Below are 22,763 nucleotides of genomic sequence, written 5' to 3' on the forward strand. Positions count from 1 at the left end.
AGACACCTGGAAGGTCGTCAATTTACTTGAACGTGTCACTAAAAGGAACAGTTCAAGGCTTTGATCCTGTAATAAGCAGCTATCGGAAGCTGGACAAACTGACGTGAGATTTCAAAAGTATACATGTGACTACGATCCCATTGCTATTGTACAACATAAACCAGTCAAGTCCAACTATTTCTCGTGGTGCGCCTTGATAATGTCCGCAGCTAAGATCATCGACTTGATGAGAACGAGTGGTTTTGGAGAGAATCGGAGCATACCTTGTTCTGCTAGAGCATATGCCACAGCTGGAAAGATAAATGTTAGGAAGTATGGTGAAGCGAAAAGCAATAAATTCACATTGAGTGTGGCTGCCAACATGGAGTGGAATGACCGACAGGTCGGCGACTCTGATATTGTGGGTGCCCCATACCTATAGGTCGGAGTTTAATACACGGCAAATGATTGTATCTCTTAAAGTACTACCTTGAGTTGAGGATCAACAACGCCGTTCAATTCCTTTGGAAGCATAGAACATGAACCAGCAGTATCTGACATGCAATGATCTAGCACCATTGTGTATGCAGACATGTAGAGAGAACTTACGAAAGGTCGTGTTGACATTGTTGCGAATCCATTCTGAATTCAGGTGAGCAATTTCACTTGAGGAATTAGATCATCACCAAACCTGCGATGGCGGCATCATCTTGACAGTCTGGTCCGGGATGAATCTCTGAAATGCAGTATGAGTCTGTTTCACAAGGCTGTGAAAATAACGCTTACCTTTGAGTCGGCCCTCTCCTTCTCCTTTCAAGGGAGGTGTCTGAGCCAACCTCCTGCAAAATTTGACCAGTTCAACCATGGTGTCTAGGTCTTAACATCGACAAGGTATGTCAGAGTGGTGATACGAGAAAGGCTTGCCTTACCGAATCTATTCTCAAAAATACACGGGTCAATCGCAAGCGAATCTTTGGATGCAACATGCTATCAAATGCATTGGCGAAGAACTCAGGGATAAATCTGCTGCTTACTATGGTTCCACGAGAAAGCGGACAGTTGGTGGCAAAACAGAGCGAAACATGCTTCTTCGAGGCATCCCACCCCTGCGCGGGTGCTGCAAAGTAATAAGCATCAAAATACAGCAACAAATGTGATGCATACGCTTTGCTGGTCCTGGAGCCAGTATGATTTCGAGACTAGGGACCTTCTCCCGAAGATGCTCGGCTTGTATCTTGTACTGCGCAGCGAGTCCCGCGTCCTTCTCCTCACTTTGCAGGGATGCAATTACTTTTGCATTGAGTTCGGGTGAAATATCATCTAATGCAACAAACGCGATGTCAACAGTGTTGAGGTTCAAAGTGCCTTTGCCACATGCACTAGTAGTGTCCTGTTCAGCCGGCAATATCCAATTGACTAATGATCTGGCTTACTGCAGCTCTTTTTGCAAGCCAGGATTTGTGGCAAGAGAATCAAAGGTATTGACCTCCTGTTCGCCCGAAAAGTGATTCGTCAATTCTAAAATCAGTGCGGGTCAGCGACCATACGCTAGGTCCTGTATTCTGCGACGCACCGAAGGTTACTCCGGTGTATAGATGTTCCTGAACATTCATTCCAACACCACGGAGGTCAAGTTTCACCTCAATACCTGCCCGTTCAAGAACAGCAGGATCACCGATGCCAGACATTTCGAGTATCTAGGTAGAAAGTTAGTCCATATCGAAGCAGCTGACACAAATTATTCAAACCTTTGGAGACATGATTGCACTGACGAAGTTTTCAGCTGCTGTGACTCAGATAGTAAAGAGCTTACCCCGCCGTTAGGCATACTTCGCCAGCGACATGTGCCATGTGAGTATTGTCACCTTTGACAAATTTGACACCAGTGGCAGTGACCTAATCCGTTGACTTTCGTTGTGATGATCTCGGTCACATAGGCATCGACGAGGACCTTTAGGTTAGTACGCCCTGCGACCGGTTGATAATACATCTGAGCGATTGTGAGGAATCAGTATCAACCAAGCTGACAACTTTGGGGCACCCACGTTAGTAGCGTAAGCTCGACAATGCGTCGATGGGTCCAAAGTGGATAGAGAAGGAGATGTTCCGCGGATCTGAGTGAAAGTTAGGTGGAAAAGTAGCGAGCGAATAACGTGTTTACCTCCCCCGAGAACTAGATGCGAAACACCATTAGAACATACAAGAGTGTCACTGCATAGAACTTACTGAGTCTTGAATGGTCGGGATATTGTGGGCCTCCATTGCCTGGCAAGCGATGTGAGTCAAATGTGACATTCTTAGGATCCAAACAATACCTTCCTGAAATCTTCTTCGAGGTTTGAAATTACCGGAGGAAAGGACGTGGTGATGGCGCCTGAGAGAAGATGAGCAAGACTCATTATACTGTCAGGGGAGTGACACACCATGCTCCCCGTGAAGTTTCGTATCATACGTCAAAACATCCGTGTTATGGTTCGGCTTCACAAACCTGGGAGTTGATTAGTTAGGCAACGCCACCTAGCAATATGGTTGACCTCTCAGATTTCTTGGAATATGTCTGGAATTTCTCCCAAGTCCAGCCATCGTTGCCAAGCGCACCCCATGCTGTTGGTGTGTCAAGGAGACATCAATGTAGGCAAATAAAGTTCACCTTCAATGTGCTGACGCGCTGGCTTATTCCAAAGGAGATTATTGATTGCGGAACTGCCTCCAAGTCCCTTTCCCCTATAAACAAGAGTCATCAGTCAGAGCAGCAATGACTCTTCGGAGTCAAGTAGCACAAACTGACCTAGGCCATGTGAATATTCTGTCTTTGGTGTGATGTTGTGTTTCCTTGGTGCTGTTTAATGTCGATTACGAGCCTACACTCGGAGATACTCACAGTTTTAAAGCTCCAGTCGTATTCAGCTTTGCCCATATACAACCAACGTTGTTGAGGTATCACTAGACATCATGTCAGCGATAATTCACGGGAATCCTGACAAGCTGACAGAGAGCGTCATCTTCAATATGAGCGCTGCCTGCTTCCAAGACAAGCACTGAAGTCGATGGGTTTTCTGACAATCGTGTCGCTAAAACGAGACCGGTAGTCTAGGGGCCGTCTGTCAGATCTTAAGTTAAGAGCCGCAAATTCCTTCTTACTCCACCACCTGGAAGTATGGTGAGTTACATTCAGAACTTGATAGAGAGCGTACCGATGATAATATAGTTGAAGACTTGTCCTTTAATTTCATCGACGGAGGTCAGCATTGTTCGACTAGTAAGGATAAATGAGACTTAAAACCGTTCTTATAAAGACACAGGCGCTGAGATGGATGACTGGATATTGATAATCTGAGAGATCTTGATCACGGACATGACTGAACTGCAATATGGCACTCTAAGTCCACTCCTTCACCGCATAAGGATAATTAACGACAATTGCACACGTTTAGTTCCTATATGATTTTCCTTCGATATTCAAAACTATTTATTTTTGGCAGACGAAGCAATATAAGTCCGCGGCTACACCCCAGTTCACATGATGTTTTCGTGAGACTTGGTCTGATTTGAAAACATCCATCAGATAGGTGATAAGATCTGATAGAATCTTCGACGACCCTATGTAACTAGTAGTCTCTAGATTCTAGAATTTCAGATATATCGACTATCATATTTAGAATAGATATGGACACGACACCTGCAATTCAACGTTTCAACTTTTTCGGGGAGAAGCTCCAGCTAGTGGGTCATGCGTTCATCCGTCTTCGATTGATCAGAAGCATTTTAATTTGAAATAGTAAGGTCACTACGTACCATTCCGTCAGTTTCAGGTTGAGTTTCATTTTTTATTAACCGTACTGATCTCGAATCAGAATTAGTCTGAGAATCAACGCCGTCATCTGAGTTACTGTCGCAGCCGCGACGCGAGGAGTGGAGCATAAAACTGAGACTGCGGGCCCCGAGTTATTCTGGTATGTCCTAAGATCGAAGATGTCCACATTAGGTCTCTGTTCATGTTTCTGTACGCTGGCTCTGGCTAGTTGGGCATTTGCAAGATCTCGACGGTTACCTCTTCCTCCAGGTGATTCTTGAATGTGCCGTGCCGAACGCGTAAAGTGACCCCAGTGATATAGGTCCACAAAGAAAGTTTTGGTCTGGAAATGAGGAGATATTACCTTGGGACCAGCCATGGAAAGAGTTTGCTGCCTGGTCCAAAACATTTGGCATGACCTCTTGAGTCCCTCGATTGATACATTCCGAGCTCATTATTTTTAGGGCCCTTGATATACCTTTATGCCTTTGGTCGGGACATCCTCATCGTCAACGAAGCTAGTGCGACTATCGACTTGTTGGAAACAAAGTCCGCCCTTTATGCCCGCCGTCCAACTTGGTCCATGGTGGCTCTCACTGGACGGAAAGACAATATCGCATTCATGGATTATAACGAGAGGCAGAGGAAGGCCCGAGCGCTCCTTCAAGGTGCTCTTAATCCAAGGGCCCAAAAGTCTTGGGGCCCAGTCCTCGAAGAAGAGACTACTAGCTTGATGCTGCAGATGGCACAATCCCCCGAGTCATTCAAGCAGCATATTCGGAGGTGCGAATTCTATCGAACATCGCGGCCACTTAGTGACGTCTTTCAAGGTATCTTGGGTCTTTTATCACTCGATTCACGTACGGGAGAAAAGTAGACGACTCCGAACTCAAACTAGGGGACGAAATCTCTGTTCACACTCAACAAGCTTTGCGGCCTGGACGCTGGCTTGCTGATACTGTGCCTCTATGTAAAGCATCCTTTTCCGACGACACACAGTCGTACTGAACATCCTAGTATTGTATTTACCAGACTGGTTCCCTGGAATGGCTTTCAAACGATGGGCGAGGGATGCTAGGACAAAGTTCATCGAGTATACTGCGCAACCTTTTCGAGAGGCACGCAGTTCTGTCGTACGTTTATCTGTTATATCGTATCTTACTTATAACGAACATGTTACAAAGCTTGACGGTACTGCGAACCAGGGAATGGTGCCAGACACACTCAGCGACATCATTTCAGGCGCGTCAAAATATAAGGAGGAAGAACTCGTCTCTGCAGCAGCAAGCATTCATACGGGTGAGTAAATTTGTCATAAAGGACGGAGTATTCTCTTACACCGCAGCTAGCCGCAATAGAGACTGTAAGTCGTTTGTGCTGTCTGACATTCGAAACAGCACGGACCTTTTTACAGACATACGCGATGCTTATGAACTTCTTGATATTGATAATGGCGCATCAAGATGTCCAAGAAAAGGCTTTCCAAGAGATTACGAGCGTCACTGAGTCTACCAGACAGCCCCTGCTATCTGACATGCCTGCGATGCCATACATCGATGCGATAATAAGGGAAGTTCATCGCTTTAATCCTGTGACACCTGTGATCCCAAGGTCGCCCGTTCAAACCGACTCGTACAAGGGCTACCGTATCCCACAAGATACTTGGGTGATGTTCAACATTTGGTAAGTTAGCCACTAGGCTCAGAGAGGAAGTAATTGCTGAAACAAATATTTGATTTAGGGCGATGACTCACGACGCAAACATCTACCAAGATCCTCATAAATTCATACCTGAGCGTCATTTACCTTTGGGGCATGAAAACAGCGCGAAGGATCCTCGAGATTTCACATTTGGATTTGGAAAGAGGTAAACAAACAACACATCATCGTTACCTTCCAATTGCTAAGCACACGTCAAGAATATGCCCCGGATTGAACCTCGCAAACGCACAGATATTCTTATTCGTCAGTCAACTGCTGGCTACTTTCGAAATCAGACCACCATTGAAAGATGATGGCAACGAAGAAGAGGTGGTCATCGAATATTCGTCCAGTTTTGTGAGGTCTGCAACTGTTTTATGTACTTGTCGTCATGTTTTGCTGATAACGACCTGACAGCCTTCCATTACCATTCAAGTGTCGTCTCATACCGCGTAGTGCAAATGTGATTCTATATTGAACTTCTTTTTTTGCGGATGAACGTTGGGATTTGTACATAACCGCCTGATTGGGTTATATGTTTTCTGCGTGCAGGACCGAATAACGTGCATCAGTTACCACCGGGAGGTCTAGGTTACGTTTGAACTAGGTTCGAAACCTGTCGATAATGTACTTATGATAATCGGAGGTTTATTTGTTTGTGTTGAAGGAGATGTTCTGAAAGATGAGCATGTGGGAGGTTGCTATTAATCGTAGTGGGCAACGGGATTTGATGCTTGTTGGTTGCGGAATTAAGGCGGACTTGGCAATCATTTCGGTGTCTGACCCGAACGTTTGCGTGACGGCTTCCTCGAAGTGGAAGGATAGCTCGACAGAAGTATACTAAGCTGGGTTACTACAGTAATGGACGGCAGATAAGTGTGAAAGAAGTGGAAACCACAATCAAAGCAATCAAGGCAGTGAACAGCGAAAGAGATATGAACGTTAAATAAACGTGTGAAAATGTAAAACGGTAAAGAGTATAGGAAAAGGAAAGATAGTTAGAAACAGGGCGTACGGAGTTGGAATCGTTGAAGTGTTTCATGCGGCGAGGGCACTGTGTCCATCGTAGAGGCGAAGCCATTCTCACACCTTTGGGCTGTCAGCTAAGGAAATACCACTGTTCTGCGTGTATAAGTTGATAGTGTGCAAAGGCTGCATATGATAATGCGAGCTTCTTCGTTCTGTCTCAGTCGTCCCACCACGGACAGTCGAGGCGTAAGCTTGATTGTTTTGACTGGTCGCGATGCGAATAAATACCATATAGAAGGCAATCGGGATGATCGGGATGACCTAGTGGTTGATCAAAGCTCATCAATTTTTAAAATAGGTATTAACAGCTGAATTACCAGGTCTGCCATAACATACATTCCACTGCTCGAGCAAATGAAAGAGATGAGTGAAGAGCACACCGCCGCAGAGTACAAAACAGCGGCATCCACAAGCACGCGTAATACGGGTGTTTTATTTTTCGTAGCGTGAATTGTAGAGACCTTGCGTTCGATCATCCAGATGCGATATGCCAGTAACCCTGGACATATTCAAGTGAGTATGAAGTCTCAACATCACGTAGGGGTGTGCTTACCGGAACTCAACAAATTAGTTGCGATTGTGAAGGCAAGGAATGCCATGATCCATTGTGCGGCCGCGTTGAGAAAAAAATTTGTGGAATTGTCAGTTTGCGGTTGGGACATGCTGTAGACCATACAGACACCAAACGCTTCAAGACAAAATCAGAATACACGATTTCCTGGCTGTGATTGCAACCTAACCTGCGACACCGCACCACATTATGCATGGTAGGATGATAACCCGAATAGATTGCCAAACAACGTAACATCGATATATCTTTCGCCATGATGGGGATTTATATAAGCCACAAGAGTTCCAAGCCGGCAGATAAAAAAAATGAACCTACCACCACTCCGTCGCCGAGCAGAGTTTGCAAGACAAGTATCGCATTCTTCACCACAAACGTTTCTTGAGTAAGGTCTGCGAAGAACGCAACTGGACCGCCTGGAAACGTGTCGCGATACTTCACCAGTCCGTTTTCAACGCGAATAATGCCCACAGCTATGTGCTTCGGAGACTTCAGTAAATGACATTGTCGGCAAGCGGCGGGAAGCTAACCGAAGTACTCAGTATGAACAGCAGGGCGGCAACCGCAATGGTAGGCCTATTGGTGTTCCGCGTGCGACGTTTGTAGGTGAATATCCACATGGTACCTATAAACATGAGGACTGAAAAGCCTGAAAATCTCTCAGCGCTTGGTAACCACAGGATCCGTGGAGCTACCGATTGCGATACTCACCGTATAAAATGCCTTCCAGAAGTGTTGACATCAAATTAGCAGCATCCAGTGGGATGCCTGTCGATGGCTCGTAATTGGTCATGGAAGACGATTAGGCCTGGGAGGTGTGACGGGGTGGGTATTTCTGCCAGTGGCCTCCACATCTGCAACGCTATATACAAGGATCCTGTTATCCCGATATGTGGACAGCACCACCAAGATAGAGATCGGTTTTAGATATCATATATGCATCATCAACTTGCGCCTTGATTAGAGAGTCACGCAGCTCACCTGTGCTGAGTGCTCTCATCAGGAAACCGGCGAGAAAAAAGTTTTTATAGATATGAATAGCAACATCATATCACATGTCTGCTGGATTATACCCAAAGGCAAAGCAATACTCTATGTGTAGTTGCCGGTTTTCGTGATGGTAAGGAGATCAGATATATCAACCGGTTAATGTTATCTGACTGTACCAATAGTAGCAAAGACATTATGAAGCTATTTGGGCTTAAAACCCGCAGGGTTTTACGACCCGAAACACCGCTTCGAACCTGTGGAGAAAGTCCAGGATGAGCCGTGGGGGCGAGTGGGACACCGCAGCTCAATACACAGAATTCGCAGAATTCTATCATGGTCGAAATCAGTGCGTCGAGTGACTTTTTTCAGCAAAAGGGACCAATGAACCGCTCTACGAGTGAGACACAAGCTGCTAAAAGGGAAGTGGCGGGCGGGTGTGACAAAACAAGAGTGTAGTCGAGGAGTAGAGGAGTTGCGAGTACTAACGTGGTAGTACGAAACAAGAAGGTGGGAAACACGAAAAGCCGTGTCACCACATAGACCTAGTTCTATCCGTGTTCTCGTGTCTCGAACTCATATAGAATACAAAAAAACATAGTATCGTGACTCAGAGTCCGAACGATCTGCCAGTATACATGGCTCACTATTAGGATAGCCAAAATACTGACAAACCGGTGAACGCCAAACCGGAGCGGGCCGTAGCCGAATTGCGGTTGTACTAGCTCTAAGTGCATATAAGCTGACATTAGCATAGAACCCACTCCCTATAAACCCCCCCTCTCATCCGAAACAGTGACGGGAAAGAGCATAGTTTGAATAGTGTTGTTTCATTCTTTAGGTAAATTTCATGTGCAGTATAGTTGAAACCATGGTCATTTGCCTAATACCTACATATGTCGCTATGCAATGAAGGGATCATTTTGATATCGGAGGTACCGCCAATAGCCTGGCAGCATGTGTACTACCGACAACCACATCTAACAACATTTTAGCGCAGGGGCGATGTATGGATGAGTTAGGACTGACATTGTATAGAAGGAATGATGTTTGGTCCGCCATCCTGTTTCTCAATAACAAGAATCGAACGCCGATCAGCGAAGAGAAGCAGAGAAGCAGAATAGTGCCAGCCCAAGTCAACTGCCACACGAAGCTGAGAGCAATAGACCACATCGCAAGAAGTGGCAAGATTGAGGCACGACCCGCTTGCGGTGACACAATCGGTAAGGTCGTTCTGCCAATTAACCTGTCTCCCGCCTCATCTTTAAAATCTTGGGTGTGTATAGTTGTAGCAAACACTGCTGTGCTTATCGCAACAGACAGACATCCCACAGCGTCCATGCGCAACGTATCACAACCTTCAGTATTCATTAGCCAATCCGTATCAGACCGGAAAATACATGACTCGCCTGCGATCAACATTCCTCCTACTTCAAACGAAGCGAAACCTATTGCAGTTACAATGTTTTTTGTGAGCCAGTGACGGCTTGCTTGTAACTCATTGTATAAGATGGTAAACAGCACGAGAGCCACGCTAGAAAATAGCACAGGACCACTATGTAAGACGGATATGAACCAGCAAGCTGGGACTAAGCCCCAACGCAGAATGGTGGCATGTCTCAGCGAGATTCGACCGGCTGGTAATGGGCGAATAGGCTTGTTTTTCGCATCTTCTTCGACATCTTGTATTTGATTGGATGTGTCGAACTGCAGAAGATGCAAAAATATCCACCAAACCACTGGAAAAATGCGATCTGGGGCGCAAAGGGGAGCTGAACTGACACACAATATTGTCTGAAAGCAAGGTATGATGCGGAATGTATCAGTACTTTAAATACCACGAATTAATGACTTACGATTGGAATCAACGTAGTTTTGATGTCTGACTTGACAAACAGAAAAATCGTCAAAATAAAGCCGAATAATGTATCACTGGCACTTTGTGCGAAAGCGCTGGTCTGCATTGCGGCCAACAGATGGTTCAACAAAAAGTTGTATATCGGCTGTGCAGCTCGAAGCAATTGGAGGGCTTTGTTCATCTCTTTAGGCTTATAAGCTGCTATTAGCGACTCACAAACCTGTCGGATGAATGCGGTCGCCGGTTGAGACGGTGAACAGCAGTATTGTTCTCATTATGATAGCAGAACGTTACTCATGATCAATCTGGCTCCGTCTTCATAAACCAGGCTGAAATGTGTGCGAGATAGCCGACTAGTTCGGAACCCTAGCGCGCAAAATCTTTAAGAAGTTGTGGATAAGTCAGTGCCATCTGATGGTAGGACATAATCAAACCATCATCATGCCACTGATCACATGCACCATGTGGCATGCATGACCGTGGAGGCTTGTTACGAACTTGATGTAACAATCTAATGCGGCAATGGCGGACATTACAGATCTACGGTCTCGTATTATTAAAAAAGCGGAGTGACGAAATACCAAAGGTGTGAATATTCCTAGGTAGGTTAGTGTTAATATTGTAGCTAGGATTTGGCTCGGACGTACCCTCAGACCCGGATAAAAGACCATATGCATGATGGTTCACATGTTCAAGTGAGTGCATCCGGATTCCGGAATATCCGGAATACTATATACGGTTAGTGATAATAACGAGCGTTCGATGAGTTGCGGTCTATGTATGACCTCATTGAATATCCAACACGGAGAAAACTCTTGGCATATATTAGAGGATACTGGAGTGAGGCCCCCTATGCAAGGGGCGGAGTAGCACCCGTTTGGCCAGGACTTTGTCGTAGTGTAGTGCTCTTCACTACTTCTTGCCTTGCTCGCGACACGCAGGCACATAGTCGCGGATATATCGCTCCAATATATACTACATGGGGTCAAACCCCCATGCATCAGAAAAATATAACGTATTCCCCGACTCTAGTATAGAGTTCAGCTAGATTGTCCAACGGAAATGTATGTGCTGATAAAATTGAAAACTTCATCAACAGCACTATGGAAACGTCCTGGGGAGTAAAAGCGGTGCATTCATCTTAAACAAGCGCAGGAGCAAACCGAGACCTGGCACGCAATGTGGGTCCATAGCTGTGTCCAAAAGATAATCAATCACCAGGTTCTCCAAAGCAAAATTAGATGCAGACCGTTTCAGCACAATAGGGATGGGAATCATCATGCAGGCAATACAGCCAAGTAAAGTTGAAGCCCATCGTGGGTCAAGGGCAGTGTACATCTGTGACGCAAATAGCTGCAAGGGAATCATGCACCGACTGCCAATGCCACAAAAGAAGATACGTACAGGAAACACAGCGCCTGCAGCACTTCTAAAAACAGTGTTCGCAGCAAGGGCAGATGCAGCAGCAATGAGATAGACGTCTATACAAAACTGAGCAAATGAGGAAAGAAGGAGCTTCTCGTCGCACCGATGATATAGTTAAATAATGCAAGCTAGAAAACGCGATCGACTCATTAACGTATGAAATTTGACATGAAAGAAAGTTCTTACAAAGATCCAAATCGAAGAGAGTCCCATTAAAGCACCTGCCATCATTGGCGCCCAGTATGAAATGGATGGATAGGATGTCCATCTACAAATAGATGTGACTTTGCAAGACCACTTGGGTATCAACTGTGCTTACCCGAACCAAAAGAAGGTGATGGCGAATAGGGGCGCCCCAGACATAGCCAGATTAAGACGTATCTCTGGAGAAACCAGTCCTGCTTTGTGCCTATCCATCGCTGCCTCGTACTGAGGGTGAAATATCAAGAGATACTAGGAAAAATCAGATAAGCATGAACGGCGAAAAATGCATGACCCACTCCAAAAACGCCCAATATGCTGCCCGCGACCAGAGGTAGGTAAGTCAACCCCAAATCCCCTAGGGCAAAGATAAATACAATTTGAGTTCTAAACGTAGCAAAATACCTGGCTGAAAACGTGTGTCCTCCCGTGAACACTACAGGATATGCTTCGAACAACAGGTACACACATCCATAGACGAACTGCATGACAGTAAGGTCAAAGTAGATGAAAGAGATGAGAGCTTACACTCATGTAAGCGGTGACTGCGATGAGCATTGGTTCGCAAATGAGAATTTTAAATGGCCTAGCGAGGCTATCTTCAAGTCGCTTGTGTAGCTGCTTTTGTTGGACCAGCTCCAGAGGTGCATGATATCGCTCGTCGCCCGTTTCCAAACGAAGCTGCTTCGCTCTGTGCAGAAGGACAATTGGACTGAGTGTATCATGTCAGCACGGGGTCCAACGAATACCAGGAATTGTATCAACTAACGCATATGTCTCCGGTAGAGTAAAGTAGATCAGCACAAAACACACTGCAGCCTATGAAAGGTCGGTGAATATACTCGTTCCTGGTTAAGCGACCTACGAATATGGTGAGAACCCAAAACAACCAAGGCCATGGCGTCCCCGACTGAGCAATATAGCCCCCAACCAGTGGTCCACTGGGGAAAATTCTATGTAAGTAGTCCTCGTCAGGTGAATCATACGCCCGCTTACAGGGCTGGTCCAACAAAAGGTGCAAGGGTGAATAGAGCCAACGCTTTCCCTCGCGTTTTTGCATCCCAACTATGAGACCTTTTTAGTCAGGGCAAGGAGAGGACCAATCTATACATACATGTCTGATATCAACGCACTGATTGGGGGCCATTGGTCAAGAAAAGTTGACTCAGCGAATTGAGCTCGTACCCGCTGTTGGTTAACGGCGCGGCGGCGAACAGACCGCCGAGCAAACGAAATACAATAATGGATGCTGTATTCTTCGATAGTGCACAACCAACTTGGAAACACTGGTGCGTCATGTGTGTCAAATGTCTTAATGGTTAGAGTGCGACCATCACTTACAACGTATACCGGAAAGGTGACAAGGAATATCACCCCTTCTACCATACTGGTAACTCGTCAAGAAAATCTTGTTCCATGAAGAGAGTTGGCCTACCTGCTCCGATAGTGGGCCCCAGAAAAGGGGTCCGACGCAATACCCCGCTACGAAAAGTGAGATCGTCAATGCAGCAACCTCTTCAGAGAGCTTGAACTGAGCCATCAGTTGGGTAGCAATGCCGGAAGGCGCTGAAGAAGCGAATGTGCTAGTCACTATTAGTCGACTTGCAACGTTCAAACTCAATGACAGGAACCACCAACGCATTAAATCCTAATAACCCCGCAAAATATGTGAGATACCAACGTCTCCGCCTGCTCCAGTTCTGACGTTGGTCGTTAGACATTTTCTAGAGCTTGAAAGACGAGGCTTGAGATAGACAGCGTACCTTTGGATTCTCCTTGTCGTCTGGTGCAAATTGTACCAAATAGGGATCTATGTTATCTTGTGCCATGAACTTGAATATGTTAGTTATTCGAGGAGTCCAGTTGAAACAGACGGATATGTGGATAGGAGAGTGGGTATCCTTGCCAGTCGTCAAAAGCTGGCTATAGCCTATATGATGGCCCGTATGAGATTCTCAGAGAGCAGTTTCAGTGTTTACAACGTTGAACGCCCGGTCACTACTAGTTATATCAATTCACAGCTTCGAAGCAAAAATACCTCACCGAAGTTCTTGAAGATTAGCACATAATGCCCACGTGCACGTGAGCTGCGGCTTTAAATTCCGGCATCGGAGCTTGTGAAATGTGATCTGTACGTTTCGTTTCGAAAGTATGTATACACGTTACAATGATAAATTGACGTACGTGGAGTCATGCGCCCATCAGATGCATCATGCTCGAATTTTGCCGTAACTTACCCTAGAATGGTGACGGTTTACTATTAGCATTAATGATAATAATATTTGCCAACAGTGTCCGCCGGTCGCCGCTCAGCATCAACGATCATGTATCAACGAATTTACCGGCCTATAAGATGATGGATGATTCAAACACCCCGGACATCACCTGCATCACCGCATGTTGCGCCTTCTGGAAGTTCTACTCCTTTCTGGACTAGCATTCCAGAGTTATGTTACAGCTACGTTGTACACTGATCCGACTCAGTTGCCGACGAGAGTGTACGACTTTGTCGTGGTCGGAGGTGAAGAGTTTTCTTTGCTTGCTGATCGATGCTAAACTGCTCCGCCAATCCCGCCGAAATATCAGCGGGAACAGCAGGCAGTGTCATTGCAGCCAGGCTGTCAGAGAATCCTGCTTTTTCTGTCCTCGTGATAGAAGCTGGTTCAAGGTAGGTCGCATTTGATAATTGATTTAGCCGCTCTTTACTTACCAATGTTTTCGAAGTAACCAAAATATCCTGGCTGCTGAAGTGCCATTCCTCGGTTCTACTCTCTCCCCGAACACCGCCGTCACTTGGAATTACACGACCACACCTCAAATCGGTCTCAATAACAGGACTATACCATATCCGAGAGGATACGTTCTTGGGGGCTCAAGTACAATCAGTAAGTCCAAATATTCTTATGATGCAAGATCTAATAAGGTTCCAGATTTTGAAATATGGACCAGAGGCTCGATAGATGACTACAATCGATTTGCGGAAGTATCCGCGGATCCTGGTTGGTCGTGGAATGAAATGATTCGTTACATGAAGAAAGTAAATATCCTCATCTTGCCGATCTGGCTCTATTAAAACTGACTGCAGAGCGAACATTTGGTGCCTCCTACGGACAACCGTAGTGTACTCGGAGAGGTGGATCCCTCTATACACGGTATGAAGGGGCCTGTGCAAGTAAGCCTGGGTGGCTACATCAGTGGCGTGGATCAACGTGTTATTGATACAACGAGAGAATTTGTCTCCGAGTTCCCATACAACATAGACATGAATTCAGGTCATCCTCTCGGAATTGGTCAGGCAATGCTAGTAAAGCCAAGAACAACTACTCACTAGTCTTAGGATGGACGCAGAACTCCGTGAGCTCGAAAGGCTTTCGGAGCAGCTCAGCTACAGCATATTTAGCATCTGCAATGGAAAGAGATAACCTGGATGTCCTCATTCAAACTCGCGTCACGAAACTTGTAGCGGTTTCGCATGTAAATGGCGTTCCGACATTCGGCCAAGTAGAGGTGGCTCAAACCCCAACAGGTAGCTGTAGCTTTTCTGTGTCCTGGTATTCTCAACTCATGCCCTCGCAAGGTCCACGATTGTTGTTCAATGCAAGCAAAGAAGTCATTCTATCCGGCGGATCGATCAATACACCTCAACTTTTGCAACTGAGCGGTGTTGGCGACTCGGCATTTCTTCCGTCGTTGAATATAACTACCATTCTTAACCTTGGAGACGTCGGCAAGAATCTTTCTGACCACGCTTTCTTAGGCAATCACTGGCTCGTCAATTCTACCTCCACGTTCGAAGCAGTTGGCCGAAATGCATCTCTGGCTGCTGATCTGCTCGAACAATGGAATACGACTGGCACAGGACTTTTTTCGGACCCCGGTGCCAACCAAATTGGCTGGATGCGACTTGCGCCAAACTCAAGTATCTTCCAACAGTATCCTGACCCATCTGCTGGCCCGACATCTGCTCACTATGAACTCATGCCCGTCGTAAGTCTGTCTTCTTCATTTCTTTCGTGTAATTTGACGACGTGCGTTACAGGATGGATTTGTCTCATTCGTTGAAAACACCCCAGCGACGGGTTTTTTCTTGTCTATTGCAACAAACGTAATTTCTCCACTATCTCGTGCGTAATTTTGTGCATATCGCATGCTCAGTCACTGATTGATCTTAAGGTGGTTCAGTGACGTTGGCGTCGCGCGATCCTTTTGATAATCCAATCGTCAACCCTGCGTTGCTCGAAAGCCCATTCGATCTTTATGTAATGGTGGAAGCCATTAAAGCTGCCAAGCGATTCGTCGAGGCGCCCGCTTGGAAAGGCTACATTATCCAAGCTGTTGGTACTCTTAATTCCACGACAGACGAAGACCTAGCAGAGTATGCTCGGAACTCAACGTCGACGGTATTTCATCCAGTTGGAACCGCTCGAATGACATCCTACTCCAGCCAGGATGGTGTGGTCAACCCAAATTTACTCGTCAAAGGGTGCTCTGGATTGCGAATCGTTGACGCATCCGTCTTAGTGAGTCGCAGCTTGGCGTTACGTGACCAAGGTTTCTGACATCTCTCTAGCCGTATATACCAGCTGGACATCCTCAAGCATGCGTTTATGCCTTGGCTGAAAGAGCAGCGGATTTGATCAAAGCTGCATGGTCCTGAGACTCGGATCAACGTACATCTTTCCTTTAGTAGTTTTACCTTTGGATAGAGAGCTTAGGATCTAGGGTAATTTTCCCGTGGAATTTAGAAAATCATTGCGCTTGAAGGCCAGACCATCACAGATGTCGTTTACATCAAATCACGTCATTCGTAAACCCGGGTTTCTTCCTGCGGGAGCCTCAGTGCTTACACGTATCGGGGTTCGCAATATTCAAGACAGGTAAGTTACTTATGCAGGTCACAAGGTTGCATATGATCCAGGTCACGACAGCAAATCATGCCATAAATAAATTCATAAGCAGAGAGGGGCGGTAAGTGCTACATATTGTCTTTCTTTATACCTACAAAGTATCTACTGGATCGAGAAATAATATTTGACATACATGGATTAGATTCGTGTTTTCATATTACATGTGCCGGTGAAGTTAGTCACCGAGAGGGAAAACTTCCAGCGCATCCACTTCGACATAGATTTCCCCTTCACTAGCTCCTCTCCTCCATGGAACACGGCTGAGTTCCGCATGGTTAAGCAGCCATACAGGATCGACATGGTGAGTTGCAGCCAATGAGCGAATGCTAAGCATCGCGCGACAGACGGAGACGACTGTGGTTCCTACTGCCAATCTGGGAAATATTGCCTGTGAGCTTTCAGTGAACAACATGGATGGCACGACCTTACCCTCCCCCAAGGGCTGGATAGTAGATCTGGAACCGATTTTCAGTTATAGTGTTTGCAGTTATGGGAAACTTACGGATATGTCATCTGGTTTAGTCATGGAAAGGCAGATGATTTCGTACAGTAGCGTTCCTATCGTTTACTTCAGAGTCTGTCAAGTGAGAACAATGAAGATATATGCACCGGCAGCAAATGCATACATAAACATCCCTCTAACCAAACATTAGTAACTAGCTTGCGATCAACAAGGGGGCGTACTCCTTTAAGAACCGATGGATAATCCCATGTTCTTGCAAAGGTCCTGAGCTGGCGCGAAAGCGATACATGGTCAGTGAGAACATGACCGTGTGAACGATCAAGGATGGCAAGTAGATTGTGAATAACACTGGAGGGCTCCCCGAAGACGAGTTGGTGATATCGTAGGCATTCTTGACGTCGTGAAAACTGAAGCCGCCAACAATTGCAGTTCCTATCATGGAACTGATGAAAACAGCGGCCGCAAGCCATCTAATGAAGCGGCTCCGATTGAATAGATGCCATACTCGCAATGTCACGACACCTGTAGACTCGCCGTTGGTGAAGGCAATTAGATCAATGGGAAAGTGAAAGACGGACATTGGCAGAGCACCATAACCACGAATGCAAGGAGGTAATCCACGACAAAAAGCTGGCTAGCGCTAGTATTTCAATGTAAGCCGGTCTTGCTGGGACCTTGTCAGGTGCACAAACTCACCCCTGTTGAAAGTTGTGTGTAAGTCCCCAACGACGATATGCGCAACTTAAAAACACCCACGAGAGAACTAAGGCTCTTCACATCTGCTGTTCGGATATTAGTTGCCAGAGCTACGACAAGCAATCTTCAAGCTGACGGACCAAAAAGCACCAAGCTAATCGATTTCGTCAACAGGTGCAGTTTTATGGGATGGAGTCAAACGCACAATACTTGTGTCACAGCCAGGTATCGGATCTGTGAACCTACAATTAATCACAAACGACAAAACAGAATCTATCCACGGCATTACGCTGAGATATAGTATTCTTGAAGCTGACCATGGCCCGGTCCAGAAGAAACTTATCTGGAATGATAACGGCAGGTCAGAAGTCAGTCTAGGATTTATGGAGGCGACAATATTTACCTCTTCAGCAAACGTGATAACGTGATCGTACAGCACAAGAGTGAATGATATCAGAGCCAAGTCCTTGGAGGAAACGTTGACCGCTCGTAACTGCATCGGTGTGGACATGACTTCGAGTTTGGGCACTCCACCAAGTGGGCATCACGGAGTTAATGCGAGGCGAAAAGTTTCATATACTAATAAGTTGCCCTGCTCAAAAAGGAGATGCATCGCTTATCAGAGTGTCTTGTGTCCGAACCTAGCTGTATAAATTCAGAATTGCACTGGTATGGCTAGCCTGTGCTGGGTGGCACATGAAATCGAAACGTGATGGGCGCGCAGACACTCATGTTGTGCACGGCATTCCTGCATCCTGCATCATGGCTGAGCGTTTTTCCCATCCATGCCACAAGTTGTTTCAGCTACATATTTCGAGTAGTGTACCGTGGGTAACCTTCTGGGAGGTTGTCCACTGTGGATATCCACCCTGGCGAAATCGGGGGTCAGTTATTCACCGGTGAGTACGGTGGATATCCACCAGTGGCGAGTGTGTAAGTAGCCCAAAAAGTTTCGGTAAATCGTCGGAGAAACAGAGCTTGGTTGTGTTTGGTCGGATGTTGGACCCGCCGATGGGTAGGAGTCTGTAGTACATACATAGCAGTACTTGTTATTTTAATTTCCTCCTCCAACTTGAAGTGTACGTGAACAGCATCTGCATCAGCATCAGCATCGGAGTTCATGGTAAACTATTATCATTCGGATATTCGCTAGGGATGCGCCACTGCTGAGCGCTGAGCGCTGAACTTGGAGTGCCGCAATAACGTTCGAAGTACGGGAAAAGCTCAGCAACTTGCAGCGGCCCCGAATAACCATATCATTCACGTGGCCATGTCAGCGTCACTCTGCACACTTGTTAATGCCCTTCGACCGGATATTAGAGTATCGGAGCCGTGTCTGTGGCCGCGACATACTATCATACACAACCATATCACTGCACTCATGACTAGTGAGTTTGACGACTTACTCGTTCCACTCCGTCTCGCCGATGTTTCCGTCTCACAATTCAGTACTCTCGACGGTGCGCTGTGTGGATGATGATAGCCTGGGCACCACCCAAACCTCAGTCTACTCAAGACATTCTGATCCGTTTATGGCCATGAGCAGGCTTCGCGGCTGTGTGCTCTTCATTAACCATCTTTTTGCTTGTCCAGATACCCACACCCCTTCTAACTCACAAGTAAATATTCGCCATTTTATCGAATATTCACTTCATCGTACCAAAGTTCATTCTTCCTTAACTTTCGCTGCTCTCGTCCTACTCCAGGACTCAAGGCGCGCTTTATTTACGGTGGATGGACACGCGCTCTTGTATAACACTATCCATCATATAGTTGTATTCGTTGAAGTGCTACATGCTAGGATACAAATAACACAACATCCTGCTGAAGTTTAACTAATACCACATCAGCAACAGGAAGCACCATGTCAAGTAACGAGGGAGAGACACGTTAACGCAGAAAAGATGGTAGCAGGGGGTGGGGGAGCGTACGGGCAGTGGGGATACATGGTTGGTTGGTTTGCTCGGGGTTTGGAATCGTTGAAGGAACCAACAAAGATCCGGATGATAACAGGGTCACCAGACACTAATCACATCACATCATGCTGTACACGCACTAGCATGCGTTTGAAGTGACGAATAGAGAACCACATCATGCATACTACATGTGCGTGCACTTCTTGTTCTTCTAGGGCCGTGTTATTTCAACCGACCTCCGCTCTGTAAGCCCTGACCACGAGTGATCAATGTATTGACACGCACCCAACAATGCTGGCAGGGTCAGGTTAAGTCTATCCGTCAACCAAGAGGCCAGCAGGCTGCTACACGTGTGCCGTTCGTTATGGATACCTGTTAATTATGAGACTGCCCGTAAGTGGCACCTACAAGCAATTCATTGGATGTTACCTGGTTTACAAGTCGTACTGCACAAAATTACTAGTAGCGATGCTAACTAGATCTAAGGCCTCAAGCATGGCGCATTTTGGAGTCTGTTACCTTCAACATCTCCTTGGCCGCTCGCCAACGACGAGCAAACAACGTAAAGATGAACGGCGACTCCGCGGAGTCAGAAATTCTCATAGGAGATTCGAGAAGCTTCGCTTGCCATCTATAGGTACAGGTAAAATATTCATATTTAAATTCACCCAACACCACTGATCTAGTACGTACGTAATGTCGCTTCACTTCGCAGTAACCCTGCCAGCCTGAATCACATTAATGTGGACTACGGAAACATGATGGTTTGTCACGCGACGTAACGATACTATGTCACAAGAATCCTCGCAAAAAAGCGCATGTAAGTAGTATGCAAGACACGAAGCTGTGACCACTCGACTGCAGAAGTGACCGTAGGGAATGGTATAAAAGTAGATGTTAATATGATTCTGAACGTAAGTTGATCAACTAAACAGCCTAAACTTACTTCCAATTGAAGTTGAGGCAAGTTTCCAGAAAATTGACAATTGAATGAATTCAGCTCGAGGCCGAGGCCGATTTCCAATCTCTTTAATTGGCTGGCTTCCTTGATGATATAAACTCGCATTCGCCAACACTTACTGACTCAGCAAAATGGCAGACGTTCCACCAACGATACAGCTGTAAGTAGCATGATACTTTCTTTCGCGTAGTTCTCGAGTCACGGATTATAGAACAGGTCCTTTGGTAGGCTGATTCGGGTTACTTCAAGGTTATCGAGCCTCATGGACTTGTAGGTTCTAGGATACCAGTTTAACTGGGGCCTGTATGGTGTTTTGGCAACTCAGCTTTGTGAGTAACAATTGATGTTTCTAACATGGTATACCCTGTGACGTAACTGTAACTTTGCCATACAAGACACCTATCACCAAGCACGTTTTCAGGACACTCGATTGATCAAGTCCATTGTATACGGTCTTTTTGTCATTGAAACTTTACAACTCGTTATGGCGACCCACGACTCTTTTCACACTCTCGCATTGGGATGGGGAAACATTCTAGATTTGTCAAACGTTTGGTTCTCTTGGTTTGATCTTCCGTTTCTAACCGGCCTCAGTGCGTCTTCTGGTCCTCTACCGAACGAGAGAGATCGCATACTCATGTGGCATCGTACGTGTAGCCAGCGCTACGATCCAGTGTTTCTATGCATGGCGCCTCTACATCCTCAGCAAGTCATATGTGTTAGCAATAACGATCTCGGCTGTAAGACGATGTCAATTATGTTCGGTTAATAGTACTATTGACCACTTCTGAACCAGATCGCATTAGTGCAGGGCTCCGCAGCAATGGCTGAAGGTATCCAAATATACATATCACAAAACGTGCCAGGAACCCAGGAGAATACCTTCAAAACAACTGCAGTATGTGTTCTCCCCATATTATGAGGTTATGTTCTTACTCGTCTACAGGTGTGGCTTGGGGGAACTGCCTTGTGCGATATTATAATTTGCTGCGCCATGTTTTACTTTGTAAGTTCGTAGTACATCTGAAGTGCTATACGTGACTTTGCCGAAAGCTCTCAAAAAGCCGCACTGGATTTCGTGCTACAGACTCAATGCTCAACAGGTTGATTAAGATAACTATAGAGACTGGCATGGCAAGTGGTGTGTATACAATATCTTTTTCATGTTTGTATCACTCACGACCAACGATATAGCCGTGATTGCTATCATCGAGCTCACCCTGTTTCTGATATTCAAGCATAATTTCTACCATGTGGTACCAGCATTTATGCTCTCGAAATTGTACAGCAATTCTTTCCTTGTCCTTCTCAATAGCCGCAAAGGCATTAAACGATCGATAAACTCGGAATCCTCTCGTTCATTTTCGGAGTTGCCCGTTTCAAGGGAGACTAATAGCACTGGCACAACGAAACTAGCATTCGCTCACCGGTCCTCCTCAGACGATCTTCGAATGGTTAGCTTCTCAGAGACAGAAGTACGAACACCAAGTTGCTTATCCCCCCACACTAACTTATACATTTCTATAGAATCCCGATAAGCACCACGGAAACCTGCCTCTTGATCGCATACCCTGCGACGTGTAACATAATTACATACGATCAAACACGCCATGCCCAAATTCATATTTGGTCACCCCCAGTCGGTTACAACATTACTTGAACACGAATGGCAGAGAGATCCATATAGTGCTGATAGTACTGGCATCACTTTTGCGACCCTTCCGGATTGCTTTTATCTTTTTGACCCGTGTTTATTGTCCATTGTGGCAATGCAATATGGTGACGTTTGTATAGTACTAGGTAAAGAAAGAAATGTCGAAGATGAAAACTGCTGAGATCTATTTCTTCCAAAACAAATGGGTACACACAGTTACAATATCTCTAGTATCCTGATATCCATCATACCGCGAACAGAATCCACGTCTTTGACTTGTGTAATGATATCCTGATCTGATGCGATTCTCTTGTATTCTCCGCCGCGTTGTTGCGCTAGCAGGAATGCGCTGAACGGCTGTCCAAGGTGAACAATCATTCGCATTGCACGCTCGCTCGAGTCTGAATCAACCGAGCCCTGTTCTACAGGCGACTCAAGGAGAGTGAAGTCATCCACGTCTGTATCGTCTGCATAGTCAGGCAGCTCGAGGAGACGGCGATCCCAGGGACGGACGAGTAAGAACGGACTGTCGAGCGGGTCTTCCTCGTGAGAACTGAAGCAAACCTGTCCTCCGTAGTGATCATCAAGTCATGAAGCCCGTCCGCCTTGACTTCATACGTAAAAT

The 22,763-nt window shown here is 46.0% G+C and overlaps 9 protein-coding genes across 9 annotated transcripts; 4 read left to right on the forward strand and 5 right to left on the reverse strand.

Annotated features, from left to right (window-relative positions):
• Positions 1–67: 67 nt before the first annotated feature.
• DFJ58DRAFT_856497 (GMC oxidoreductase) lies at positions 68–3,228 on the reverse strand (the record flags this gene model as incomplete). The annotated part of the gene is made up of 26 exons (XM_041393927.1): positions 68–290; positions 343–415; positions 469–533; positions 589–621; positions 671–715; positions 766–855; positions 909–966; positions 1,014–1,096; positions 1,144–1,358; positions 1,413–1,497; positions 1,553–1,676; positions 1,728–1,746; positions 1,793–1,808; positions 1,876–1,969; positions 2,025–2,093; positions 2,141–2,152; positions 2,206–2,244; positions 2,295–2,353; positions 2,403–2,467; positions 2,514–2,583; positions 2,630–2,703; positions 2,768–2,811; positions 2,861–2,922; positions 2,970–3,069; positions 3,121–3,128; positions 3,174–3,228. The coding sequence occupies 26 exons, from the start codon at positions 3,226–3,228 to the stop codon at positions 175–177; spliced, it is 1,773 nt and encodes a 590-aa protein (XP_041239531.1). The 3' UTR covers positions 68–174.
• Positions 3,229–3,824: 596 nt separating this feature from the next.
• On the forward strand, positions 3,825–6,184 carry DFJ58DRAFT_808059 (cytochrome P450). Its single transcript, XM_041391277.1, has 11 exons — positions 3,825–4,042; positions 4,095–4,184; positions 4,237–4,555; positions 4,603–4,742; positions 4,790–4,905; positions 4,957–5,071; positions 5,122–5,135; positions 5,187–5,455; positions 5,514–5,639; positions 5,692–5,835; positions 5,891–6,184. The coding sequence occupies exons 1-11, from the start codon at positions 3,952–3,954 to the stop codon at positions 5,949–5,951; spliced, it is 1,485 nt and encodes a 494-aa protein (XP_041239532.1). The 5' UTR covers positions 3,825–3,951; the 3' UTR covers positions 5,952–6,184.
• DFJ58DRAFT_808062 (uncharacterized protein) lies at positions 6,181–7,849 on the reverse strand. Its single transcript, XM_041391278.1, has 7 exons — positions 7,782–7,849; positions 7,601–7,719; positions 7,389–7,550; positions 7,243–7,318; positions 7,056–7,190; positions 6,820–7,001; positions 6,181–6,763 (listed from the first exon to the last, which is right to left on the reverse strand). The coding sequence occupies exons 1-7, from the start codon at positions 7,810–7,812 to the stop codon at positions 6,557–6,559; spliced, it is 912 nt and encodes a 303-aa protein (XP_041239533.1). The 5' UTR covers positions 7,813–7,849; the 3' UTR covers positions 6,181–6,556.
• Positions 7,850–8,888: 1,039 nt separating this feature from the next.
• Positions 8,889–10,239, reverse strand: DFJ58DRAFT_707823 (UbiA prenyltransferase family-domain-containing protein). The gene is made up of 4 exons (XM_041383767.1): positions 9,914–10,239; positions 9,467–9,851; positions 9,087–9,415; positions 8,889–9,037 (listed from the first exon to the last, which is right to left on the reverse strand). The coding sequence occupies exons 1-4, from the start codon at positions 10,094–10,096 to the stop codon at positions 8,960–8,962; spliced, it is 975 nt and encodes a 324-aa protein (XP_041239534.1). The 5' UTR covers positions 10,097–10,239; the 3' UTR covers positions 8,889–8,959.
• Positions 10,240–10,856: 617 nt separating this feature from the next.
• DFJ58DRAFT_808070 (MFS general substrate transporter) lies at positions 10,857–13,701 on the reverse strand. Its single transcript, XM_041391279.1, is given in 16 exon segments — positions 10,857–11,108; positions 11,165–11,268; positions 11,320–11,406; positions 11,509–11,608; positions 11,660–11,793; positions 11,841–12,023; positions 12,070–12,253; positions 12,311–12,360; positions 12,407–12,482; positions 12,538–12,606; positions 12,656–12,673; positions 12,727–12,827; positions 12,883–12,917; positions 12,937–13,124; positions 13,180–13,241; positions 13,305–13,701. 16 exon segments carry the CDS (start codon positions 13,368–13,370, stop codon positions 11,057–11,059), a joined length of 1,509 nt encoding a protein of 502 aa, XP_041239535.1. The 5' UTR covers positions 13,371–13,701; the 3' UTR covers positions 10,857–11,056.
• Positions 13,686–16,304, forward strand: DFJ58DRAFT_808084 (aryl-alcohol oxidase-like protein). The gene is made up of 9 exons (XM_041391280.1): positions 13,686–14,209; positions 14,266–14,426; positions 14,472–14,578; positions 14,627–14,831; positions 14,879–15,067; positions 15,119–15,528; positions 15,581–15,665; positions 15,715–16,061; positions 16,112–16,304. The coding sequence occupies exons 1-9, from the start codon at positions 14,091–14,093 to the stop codon at positions 16,196–16,198; spliced, it is 1,710 nt and encodes a 569-aa protein (XP_041239536.1). The 5' UTR covers positions 13,686–14,090; the 3' UTR covers positions 16,199–16,304.
• A 319-nt stretch (positions 16,305–16,623) lies between these two features.
• Positions 16,624–18,118, reverse strand: DFJ58DRAFT_844967 (uncharacterized protein; the record flags this gene model as incomplete). The annotated part of the gene is made up of 10 exons (XM_041393115.1): positions 16,624–16,822; positions 16,878–16,903; positions 16,951–17,006; positions 17,058–17,086; positions 17,133–17,433; positions 17,608–17,609; positions 17,748–17,761; positions 17,813–17,849; positions 17,925–17,950; positions 18,011–18,118. 10 exons carry the CDS (start codon positions 18,116–18,118, stop codon positions 16,624–16,626), a joined length of 798 nt encoding a protein of 265 aa, XP_041239537.1.
• A 787-nt stretch (positions 18,119–18,905) lies between these two features.
• DFJ58DRAFT_72652 (uncharacterized protein) lies at positions 18,906–19,688 on the forward strand. The gene has a single exon (XM_041385379.1). It carries the CDS (start codon positions 19,035–19,037, stop codon positions 19,440–19,442), a length of 408 nt encoding a protein of 135 aa, XP_041239538.1. The 5' UTR covers positions 18,906–19,034; the 3' UTR covers positions 19,443–19,688.
• An 834-nt stretch (positions 19,689–20,522) lies between these two features.
• On the forward strand, positions 20,523–22,283 carry DFJ58DRAFT_808107 (uncharacterized protein). The gene is made up of 10 exons (XM_041391281.1): positions 20,523–20,644; positions 20,696–20,708; positions 20,759–20,813; positions 20,880–21,077; positions 21,142–21,224; positions 21,281–21,382; positions 21,431–21,490; positions 21,538–21,625; positions 21,679–21,959; positions 22,012–22,283. Exons 1-10 carry the CDS (start codon positions 20,616–20,618, stop codon positions 22,066–22,068), a joined length of 966 nt encoding a protein of 321 aa, XP_041239539.1. The 5' UTR covers positions 20,523–20,615; the 3' UTR covers positions 22,069–22,283.
• Positions 22,284–22,763: the final 480 nt, after the last annotated feature.

Source organism: Suillus subalutaceus (genome assembly GCF_016647625.1).
Source record: "Suillus subalutaceus strain FC151 chromosome Unknown DFJ58scaffold_124, whole genome shotgun sequence".
NCBI lineage: Eukaryota > Fungi > Basidiomycota > Agaricomycetes > Boletales > Suillaceae > Suillus > Suillus subalutaceus.